The 10,768-nt window shown below is 42.8% G+C and overlaps 1 protein-coding gene across 1 annotated transcript; it reads left to right on the forward strand.

Annotated features, from left to right (window-relative positions):
- Positions 1–704: 704 nt before the first annotated feature.
- On the forward strand, positions 705–8,631 carry LOC112260830 (serine/arginine-rich splicing factor 6). Its single transcript, XM_024436190.2, has 6 exons — positions 705–917; positions 1,991–2,169; positions 4,051–4,163; positions 6,535–6,752; positions 7,141–7,206; positions 7,670–8,631. The coding sequence occupies exons 1-6, from the start codon at positions 811–813 to the stop codon at positions 8,160–8,162; spliced, it is 1,176 nt and encodes a 391-aa protein (XP_024291958.1). The 5' UTR covers positions 705–810; the 3' UTR covers positions 8,163–8,631.
- Positions 8,632–10,768: the final 2,137 nt, after the last annotated feature.

Raw genomic sequence — 10,768 nt, forward strand, 5'->3', positions numbered from 1 at the left:
ATTTCCCTCAGATTACACAGATCCACAAAGAATTCGAAAACAAATCCAATTTTGATAAACTCCCATATCTACTGGGTGAAATACCACAGTGTGACATCACAGCAGCAAGATTTGTGACCTGTTGCCACGAGAAAAGGGCAACCAGTGAAGAACAAACACCATTGTAAATACAACCCATATCTATGCTTATTTATTTTATCTTGTGTCCTTTACCATTTGTACATTGTTAAAACACTGTATATATATATATATATATATATATATATATATATATATATATATATATATATATATATATATATATATATATATATATATATATATAATATGACATTTGTAATGTCTTTATTGTTTTGAAACTTCTGTATGTGTGATGTTTACTGTTAATTTGTATTGTTTATTTCACTTTATATATTATCTACCTCACTTGCTTTGGCAACATTAACACATGTTTCCCATGCCAATAAAGCCCCTTGAATTGAATTGAATTGAATTGACAGGGAGAGAGAAAAGAAAAAAAAAAAAAACCCATACGTTTTAACCGTTAACTATCAATCACTTCAGATGAAATAATAATTTGGTATGATGAAGCCATAACAAAGGGAGAAACGCAGAGAACATTTAGATGGTCATTATGGAGACCCCTATTGGATGAATGCGGTAACTCCTCTCCTGTGACGGCAAAAAGAAGGGGCTCGTTTTCAGGCCTGGTGGGCGGGGTTTGAGTGGTCATTGACATTGGCAGAACATTTCCCTACGCGCCACTGTGTTCCCGAGATTGTGAAGGGACACAAAGATCAACACGGGGACATGTCGAGAGTTTACATTGGACGATTGAGCTATCGAGCCAGAGAAAAGGACGTGGAGAAGTTCTTCAAAGGCTATGGGAAGATACTTGAAGTTGACCTGAAAAACGGGTAAACAAAATGAACGCCTCGTCTCGCTCTGTGATATAGCTAGCCGCGTTGTGTTTGTGGCCTAGTCCTCGTTGCCAGGCCCGAGCCTCTTAAATCAATGTTTTAACTGGCGTTTATTGGAAGATTCACGTCAATTACTTTAGTTTGAAGACCTAGTTATTATATACTTAAGCTAGTTAAGAATTTGAGAAGCGTTTTTGCTATGGAAGCAAAGTTGACAAGCGTGGGTTAAGGAGTTAACATACTGTAGCTAGGCGTCAATCGTGTTTTGCTAGCTAGCTAAACTGCTAGCAGCACCTCATTGTCGTGTTTGTGTTTAGACCGAGGATACCATGTTAGTTAGTTCATTAGCAAGCCAGCTAAAACACACTAGGCGCTCTTTTCTTTGAATGAAATCGCAGCCACGTGTCAGAAGAGGTAACCTTAGTTATGAGGAAGTCCTACACGTGAAACTAAGTTAGCTAACTAGCTAGCATCTTCAAACAACAACTGAATGCTATATTGACTCGTATAACGTTACGAAAATGTTTTTTTTTTTTTTACTCCCTAACTGGCGTCGGGTAGATAGTTACAGTAGATAACTTGCGTTACAAATCCAATTGTATTGGTCACAACATACACATGGTTAGCAGATGTTATTGCGAGTGTAGCGGAATGAGTGTACAGCCAACGATGATGGTGTCCACTGGCATATTATGGTATCTGGTGGACGGGTCAAACATTTACAAGGCCATTTACAAGCACTCTAACCACCAGTATGAATGGCAGTCAAAATCATGTGTTAGCTACTGTAGGTCCATGGGTCAAAACACAATGTTGACTAAACTCAATATTCTCTTAGCTAGCTAACAGTACTCTGAATTTGACCATACTCACAAGTGAAATTAATGTGGCCCCTCTAACACCCTGCAGTAATAGTAGCACATATGAGAAGATTATAAAATGTTGCATTATGATATATGAAATGGTCATTTGGGTCTGGCGTTAGTAGTTTTTAACTACTCACATCATTTGATCCCAAATCTATGTGCCACCTCATCTCTGGCCTAACATACTGTCTCCTATGTGTAAAGGTATGGGTTTGTTGAATTTGATGACCCCCGCGATGCAGATGATGCTGTGTATGACCTGAATGGGAAAGACCTGTGTGGGGAGAGGGTTATTGTGGAACACACAAAGGGGCCGCGGCGGGACGGCAGCTATGGCTCCGGAGGAGGCGGCGGAGGAGGTGGCGGCGGAGGAGGTGGAAGAAGTAAGTATAAAACACCACTGTATTGTAACATTAGTGGGGATTTGAGACTGAGGAGGCCAACATGGCAGTGCATAGTATGTGGGATAGGCCACTACTGCATAACATCTCAAGTTTGTCCTTGGTGGTTGTAGTTCATGTAATTGGGTTCTTTTACATTAACATTTTGGTTGTTTAGCAGACGTTCTTATCCAGGCCGACTGCATTAAACTTAAGGTAGCTAGCTAAGACAACCACAAAGCACAATTTTATGTTTGAAATATAGTTAATGCTGCCACATCAAATCAAAATCAAATCAAATGCAACTGGGGAGCATCAGTTGTCGTCCATTCTTTACCTACGTGGTTTTACGTCTTGAAGATGTGTCTAAGTGCCATCTGTTCAAAGGCTTGTTGCTTCCTTGGGGATAGTAGTGATGGAAACTTAGTAAAAAATATACACAAGCAGTACCCTACTGGTATACATGGTCACAGCTGGCACTGTCATCCGTAATTTGGGTTGTGCTCGGCTCACTCCACATTCCCACCACACTGTAAAAGGATGATTCCACCACAGTTGTTTTTCTGTTTTTTTTTTTTAGAGGGCATTTCTACATAAAGATCTCTCCCATTTGCTGTAGTTTCAGGGAGAAGTGGTTGCCATCGTTCTGACTCCACCCTTGAATAGGCCACTTGTCATCTCCTTAGCATACAGGCGTGTAGGACAGGTTGCCGGGTTAGAGAACCACCTTTTTCTCTAGCATTCACGGAGCTCGTACTACAGACTAAGCCCTTCATGGTACTCCACTGTAATTGTTTTACTAATGGGTGTAGAGAAGACATTTTACACTTGAGTAGTTGAGGGAATTCGAATTACATGCACCACTGCCACCAATGACATGCCGTTATCTTGGGAGACGGTATGCTTGATTTAACTTGTTACACGGAAACAAATGCACTTGTGTTCATTCGGATTGTCGGGGGAAAATGAGAGGGAAACTAGCTTGAGATTTACTACCGTAGAATATTTGCTAGATAAATGAATTGTGATTTGAATAGAGTAATTTGAGAATCTTGTTTGAGTAATTTGAGAATCTTGTTTGAGTAATTTGAGAATCTTGTTTGAGTAATTTGAGAATCTTGTTTGAGTAATTTGAGAATCGTGTAATCTGCTTGTTTTATTCAGGATTATTTTTTTATTTTTGTTTTAATTAAAATGAATGTTGAATAATAAAGGTTTAACAAAGAACCTCCAATGTTTTAATTAAAAGAGTCCTTTGCTGACTGCCTGCCCCTATTGCTGGCCTGGCCATGGTGTCCCCTTTCCAACCAAGAGTGTGGTTTGACCATTCTGGGCCCCTGGGCAGACCAAAAAAGGGAGCCAATGTGAATGAAGACCGCTTGTCCCATTAGTCCCAGGCCGGGTGGTGAGGATGCCATTGGGTTAGGAACAGATGTGGGTTGAGCTCTTATAGGTGCCTGAAACATATGTGAATATATATTTAGATGTGCTAGTTAGAAACTTTAACTTTAGTGTCACCGTAAGTACTGTCTTCAGCCAATTATATATTTTTTAAAAATCTAGCTTTTCATTTTGATTTTAAGTTTGTATGTACAGTTTTTGTATTCAGTTCTACCCAAACTTGAATCAGGTAGTTATTTATTTGTTTAGATCTTGTTGAAGGGAAGGGAAATGTCAGTGTTGAGTTTTCTAGACCAGAGTAATGTGTACAGGTTTGATTTCCTTTCATCTTTTTTTTTGGATAGTTTGTCTTTACCCGTCCCTCCCCGTTTTATAAGTGGCCATTTTGTTTACAGAATGTAGCTTTTTGAGGTTTAGTATTGAGGCTGTCATCAGTGTGTCCCCTGCCGTAATTACTGCTGCTCTGTCCTTGTTACCTTGAAGGCGGGGGTGGGTACGGGCGTGGTGGCAGAGACCGATATGGCCCACCGGCAAGGACAGACTATCGACTGATCGTCGAGAACCTGTCCAGTCGCTGCAGCTGGCAGGACCTGAAGGTATGGTGACCCGTTATTCAGCCACGCTAATGATAATACTCTTCTCTTCCTTGTAATTTCGGCATCCTACGTTAACGTTTTGGAGAACGTTTAAGCCCTTTTCACGCAAAAAAATTACACGTACTTTTGTGTTGGGGTAATGCTTTTAGAGTACTCCGATTACTCTTTTGTGGTTAAGGGTAACTTAATGCGTTAGTTTGTCAATTTAAGTAATGCTACTTTTTATAGAAGGTAAAGTAAAAATCAATTTTTATTTTGCATCTGTCATTATTACATGTTGGTACAGCCAGAGTTATAGATTATGGATGAGGCTATGCAAGCGATTCAAAGGTACTGTGCGCCATCTACTGGGCATAAGAAGGACCAACGCACGCAAGGCATCTTCAGAGGGTTTTTAGTTTTGGTAACTCAAAAAGTAATGTAACCTGTAACTTTCCACAGTAAGTAACACTGTAACGTAACCGGTTACCTCTAATGGGCTCCTGAGTGGTGCAGCGGTCTAAGTCACTGCATCACTACAGACACCCTGGTTCGTATCCGGGCTGTATCACACCTGGTCGGGATTGGGAGTCCCATAAGGTGGCGCACAATTGGCCCAGCGTCGTCTGGGGTTGGCCGGTCTAGGCTATCATTGTAAATAAGAATTTGTTCTTAACTCACTGGCTTGGTTTAAATAAAGGTTAAACATAATGGAACCAACAATCAGTTTTAAAAGTAACGTTCCCAACACTGCTTAAGATTCATTGTTTACAATTGAATAAATGTCCATAATGGCAAATGTGCATAAAGATGGCAGAATTCACATATGATATCAGTGTTTAAGCACTATCCACTGCGGTTAAAAATGATTATTTTTTAACTACGGTGCACGATAAGGTTCAATGTGCCCATTGGCACAATCTACTTTCTCATTTGTTATTTAATTTCCGGCGTCTTGGAGCTAAAGTTGGGTTCCTGTGTATACTCTGCTAATGGCGGTACCAAAACAAAGTGACTGAGAGCAATGTACAATAGGACGAACTTAGCAAAGCTTTTATGGCGATGCATTCCAGCCGTTTTCCCACCCATACAAGTACATAGGTTGCATATATATATTACACACACTGCTCAAAAAAATAAAGGGAACACTTAAACAATACAATGTAACTCCAAGTCAATCACACTTCTGTGAAATCAAACTGTCCACTTAGGAAGCAACCCTGATTGACAATAAATTGCAAGAAGGTTTGCTGTGTCTGTCAGCATAGTGTCCAGAGCATGGAGGTGCTACCAGGAGACAGGCCAGTACATCAGGAGACGTGGAGGAGGCCGTAGGAGGGCAACAACCCAGCAGCAGGACCGCTACCTCCGCCTTTGTGCAAGGAGGAGCAGGAGGAGCACTGCCAGAGCCCAACACCGTGCAGGACGTTTTTCATTTGCCAGAGAACACCAAGATTGGCAAATTCGCCACTGGTGTCCTGTGCTCTTCACAGATGAAAGCAGGTTCACACTGAGCACATGTGACAGACGTGACAGAGTCTGGAGACGCCGTGGAGAACGTTCTGCTGCCTGCAACATCCTCCAGCATGACCGCTTTTGGCGGTGGGTCAGTCATGGTGTGGGGGGGCCGCACAGCCCTCCATGTGCTCGCCAGACGTAGCCTGACTGCCATTAGGTACCGAGATGAGATCCTCAGACCCCTTGTGAGACCATATGCTGGTGCGGTTGGCCCTGGGTTCCTCCTAATACAAGACAATGCTAGACCTCATGTGGCTGGAGTGTGTCAGCAGTTCTTGCAAGAGGAAGGCATTGATGCTATGGACTGGCCCGCCTGTTCCCCAGACCTGAATCCAATTGAGCACATCGCTCCATCCACCAATGCCATGTTGCACCACAGACTGTCCAGGAGTTGGCGGATGCTTTAGTCCAGGTCTGGGAGGAGATCCCTCAGGAGACCATCCGCCACCTCATCAGGAGCATGCCCAGGCGTTGTAGGGAGGTCATACAGGCACGTGGAGGCCACACACACTACTGAGCCTAATTTTGACTTGTTTTAAGGACATTACATCAAAGTTGAATCAGCCTGTAGTGTGGTTTTCCACTTTAATTTTGAGTGTGACTCCAAATCCAGACCTTCATGGGTTGATAAATTGGATTTCCATTGATAAATTTTGTGTGATTTTGATGTCAGCACATTCAACTATGTAAAGAAAAAAGTATTTAATAAGAATATTTAATTAATTCAGATCTAGGATGTGTTATTTTAGTGTTCCCTTTATTTCTTTGAGCAGTGTATATATCATGACACATGTCTAACATATACAACATTTAAATGATTCAATAGGATCTTTGGTTTTCTCACCTAATCCCCACCTTTCCTGTCCTTCACCAGGACTACATGAGGCAGGCGGGTGAGGTGACATATGCTGACACCAATAAGGGGCGCAGGAACGAGGGCGTGATAGAGTTCAGGCTGTACTCTGACATGAAGAGAGCCCTGGAGAAGCTGGACGGCACCGAGGTGAACGGCAGGAAGATCCGGCTGATTGAGGACCGCCCCGGGGCCAAGCGGAGCAAGCGCTCCTACTCGCGCAGTCGCAGCCGCTCCCGGTAAATAAGAATGTGGGGTTGTGTCCCAAAAAGCTCACTCTAGTCACCTGCTTTTGACAAAGGGCCCGTATGGCTCTGTGGGGAATAGACTACCATTTGGAATGCACACTGAGACTGGCTTATCTACAAACCATAATGAGTAGTTGGAATTATGCAAGATGATTTGTTGGTCAGTCAATCTTTAATCAGCGACTGAGTAGAATTTCTGCTTTTAAACATGGTCTCTGTATTAGAGGGGATGTGGCAATTTCAGTTGCCCCCACACACACACACACACAAATGTATTGCTTTCCCACCAGTTCACAATTACATATGAACTCGCATCACCCTAACCCCTCAAGGTACATGGCTTACTGCGATTCTACGTTCTCCTCCCTCTTGTCTGCAGGTCTCGCTCCAGGAGCCGTAGGTCCCGTAAGAGCCGCAGTGACAGCAGCAGTCGCTCCCGCTCCAGGTGAGGCTCAGAGTGCAGGCAACGTTTAACTCATAGACCCATACCCAAGGGTTACCCCTGACGTGTCCCAAATGGCACCCTATTCCGTATGTAGTGCACTACTTGCAACCAGGGCTTGTAGGGCTTCAGTCAAAAGTAGAGCACTATATAGGGTGCCATTTGGAACTATATAGGGAAGAAGGTGCCGTTTGGAACTATATAGGGAAGAAGGTGCTGTTTTCTGAGGGATCTCTTTGTAGACTTTCTTTTTGCAGACCTGTTGCACTCAAGTGACATCAACAGTAACAAGTTACAATTTGTGGTTTTCTTCAAATCTGTTTACCAAGAGCTCTTGCCTCAATATGGACCTTGTGTAGCTCCCCAGATGTCTTAACCAGCTAGTGCTAGGGGAGTGGTGGCTATTTCTACATCGCCTCATTTCAAGTGCATATGAGGTAACTGTCTGCTCCTTTCTATTTCCCAGGGGTGCTGGCTCCCGCTCCCGTAGCCGCTCCCACAGCAAGAAGGACAAGACCAAGGGTAGCAGAGATGAGGAGCGCACCAACGGTGCCCACAAGGCCAAGGAGGGGCGCGGGGCCCGCAGCAAGAGCCGCAGCAGGAGCCGCAGCAAGAGCAAAAAGAGCAGCAAGAAAGAAGGGAAGAAGAGCAGGAAGGATGAGTCTAGATCCAGGTCCCGCTCCAGATCAGCAGCTAAGGATCGCTCCCGGAAGTCGGGTTCAAAGAGCCGCGAGCCGGCCAAGAGCGATGACGAGGGAGCTGCAGCTGAGAAGGGGGCCGCCCGTTCCCGCTCTCGCTCCCACACCCCTGCCGAATCCAAACCCAAGTCAAAGTCCAAATCTCCATCTCCCTCCCCGGCCAAAGCCCGCTCCCGTTCCCCCTCCGTCTCCCGCTCAGAGTCCCACTCCAAATCTCGCTCCGCGTCTCGTTCTCGCTCCCGCTCTCTATCAGAGTCCTGAGCTGGGATGGCAGCATAACCCAGCAGTCGTGCCCCCCTCCCCCTGTTTGTTCTCGTCCCCTATCCCCCACCCCTGCGTCTGTCCCTTTTCGTTTTTTGATAAAATAGTTGTAGAAAAAAAAAACAGGCTCCTCATGCTCAGTGTCTTTCACTCACTCTTCCCCATTTCTTTTAAATATACAGTGTTTTGTTGGTCATTCTGCTTCTTTTTCCGGTAGTCTCTTAATCAAGGTGTTTTGTAAGATATTAAATATGTGAAGGAAGTTCGAGGGTATTTGCTTGGATAGATTTTTCCAAGTTGAAATGGGAATGTGCTGTAGTAAAGTGTCTTAAACTTTGTATCAATACTAGCATACTGTGCTGTCGATGTTGTGCGAGGGTGGTAGCTGTTTCATTCCGTTGTTGCATCTTTTCACTTCGTGGGAAATCCTTTTACCCAGTTCCTTAAATAAAAAACGCCTGATCTGGAATGTTTAGAGTTGTTTTTGTCTCGTCGCTTAAAGATATAATAATACACATTATACCCCTTTGTGTGTGTAATTTACTCTTATTTATACTGGGGATATTACTTTTCAACGGTAACTTTTCAGAACTGGCTAGGAGGACATCTTTGAGTTGAAAGAAAATGGCTGAATAGTTGGAAGTTGTAGGTTTTGTTTTTCCACAGAAGACATTTAGTTCTGGGTGCTGAGATTAGTGCAGTTGGAACTTACCACCACTAGCTTGGTCCCAGGTGTGCGATCATGTCAACCTCTCGTAACTTTTGAGTCCCACATGATATGAGTCGTCATATCCATAAAACCTAGCAGTCAAAACGGAAATGGTTTCTCCACCATTCATTTTAACCATAGGGGATTTTAACCTGGGGTGATATTTTGATAACAGTGTAAATCTCTTTAGGACAAGGGGACGTTTATCAATACATTTGCATTCATTTTACGCACACATCTCACGCGCACACACTTTCACACAATGTCCTGCTACCCAGCCGACAAAAGATTATGGGCCATGAAGACTCAGTGAGAATCACTCCCTGTCCTCTCCCTCAAGACACTATAATAGACACATTGTTTGACTACACACATTAATTATAACTTTATGATTCTGTTACATCCTTAGAAAGCATGAGCTCTTAAGTTGGGAAAATCTTGTGCAAAACACAGATGCATGTCACTAGCTGTGTGTTGCCGCTTTCCATGTCTGTTGTCTGTAGCTTGTGAGGTGTGGAAACACTTAGTTGCTTTTATGAATTTTGTCTTGCTGCTTTTTGTTCTATGTTGCTGTGTCTGTATGCTATGTCTCGCTTGTCCTATGTTGCTCTGTCTGTATGCTATGTCTTGCTTGTCCTATGTTGCTATTGTCTATATTGTAATTGTTTTTAATAACCTGCCCAGGGACTGTGGTTGAAAATTAGCCGGCTGGCTAAAACCGGCACTTTTACTGAAACGTTGATTAATGTGCACTGTCCCTGTAAATAAAAATAAACTCAACTCAACTTTATGATTCTTGTCAATTTCTACAATTATATGGTTTCTGAGTGGACTATTCTAATCATTCCTTTAAAGCTATAAATTCCATCAACAATTTACCAGCAAATGAAATGCTAATAAGCAATTTCAAACCAGAGGAAATTGAGTCTAATATATGAATCAGTCGCCTTGTCCAAGAGAGATTTACATGGTTATCAAAACGTAACGCCAGGGTACGCCAACACGAAACAGCCCTTATTTTAAGAGTCCAAACTTCCCTACGAGAAAAATGAATGGTGGAAAAACAGTTGGAACCATTTCCATGTTGGACCGCTAGGTTTTATGGGTATTCTGACACACCTCCACTTTGGGGCTCCATAGTCGTGCCAAATGCAATGCAATAACATGTTTGGCGTGATAATGAGCGATAAGGATTTGGTAAGCGCAGAATCAGACTGGCAACCGGGTTACTACACAATTATCGTGGCAACAAGAATGGATGCTGACCCATTGGTTTGGTGTTTGTGCCCTTGTTTAGCCACAAGATGGCGTAGTGCTAATTGGACAGTATTCCATCCGTGTTGAAATAAATGCCCTCGCTGTCAATGAAATAACTATTCCTTTAGCAATGAGAATAATGAATAACTATGGGAATATAATTAATGTCCAAGTTCAACCAATGTTTTAGTTATCACAATTATTAATTGCTGCCAATAAAGCTCATTTGAATGAGTAGGGACGTATATAATTGGCATATGTATCACAGTTTCCCAGTCACATTTAAATACCTATATGATTGTATGGGTGTAGGCCTCTTCTGTTTGTCACTCAAAGCATGTAGAAATCTGAATTATTTTAAGATAAGCTTAGCCTACCATATTCGACCATGGATGGATGTATGTAGCCTATTTTAAAGGATGTCTGAGACCACTAACAGGCTAGCGTACTATTAAAATGGTCGGTTGGTTAGTCAGTCAACAGTGCGCATCTCACCTACTAGTTCACGATTAAGTCTAAACTATCCATACCAGCTGCAATCGGCTCTCAATACGCTATACTATAGTACTGGTAGTTGTGCATATATTGCTGTATTTATATTATTTTAGTGTCTATTGTCTATTATTCTTATTACGCTCTG

The sequence above is a fragment of the Oncorhynchus tshawytscha genome, linkage group LG31 (assembly GCF_018296145.1).
Source record: "Oncorhynchus tshawytscha isolate Ot180627B linkage group LG31, Otsh_v2.0, whole genome shotgun sequence".
Classification (NCBI taxonomy): Eukaryota; Metazoa; Chordata; class Actinopteri; order Salmoniformes; family Salmonidae; genus Oncorhynchus; species Oncorhynchus tshawytscha.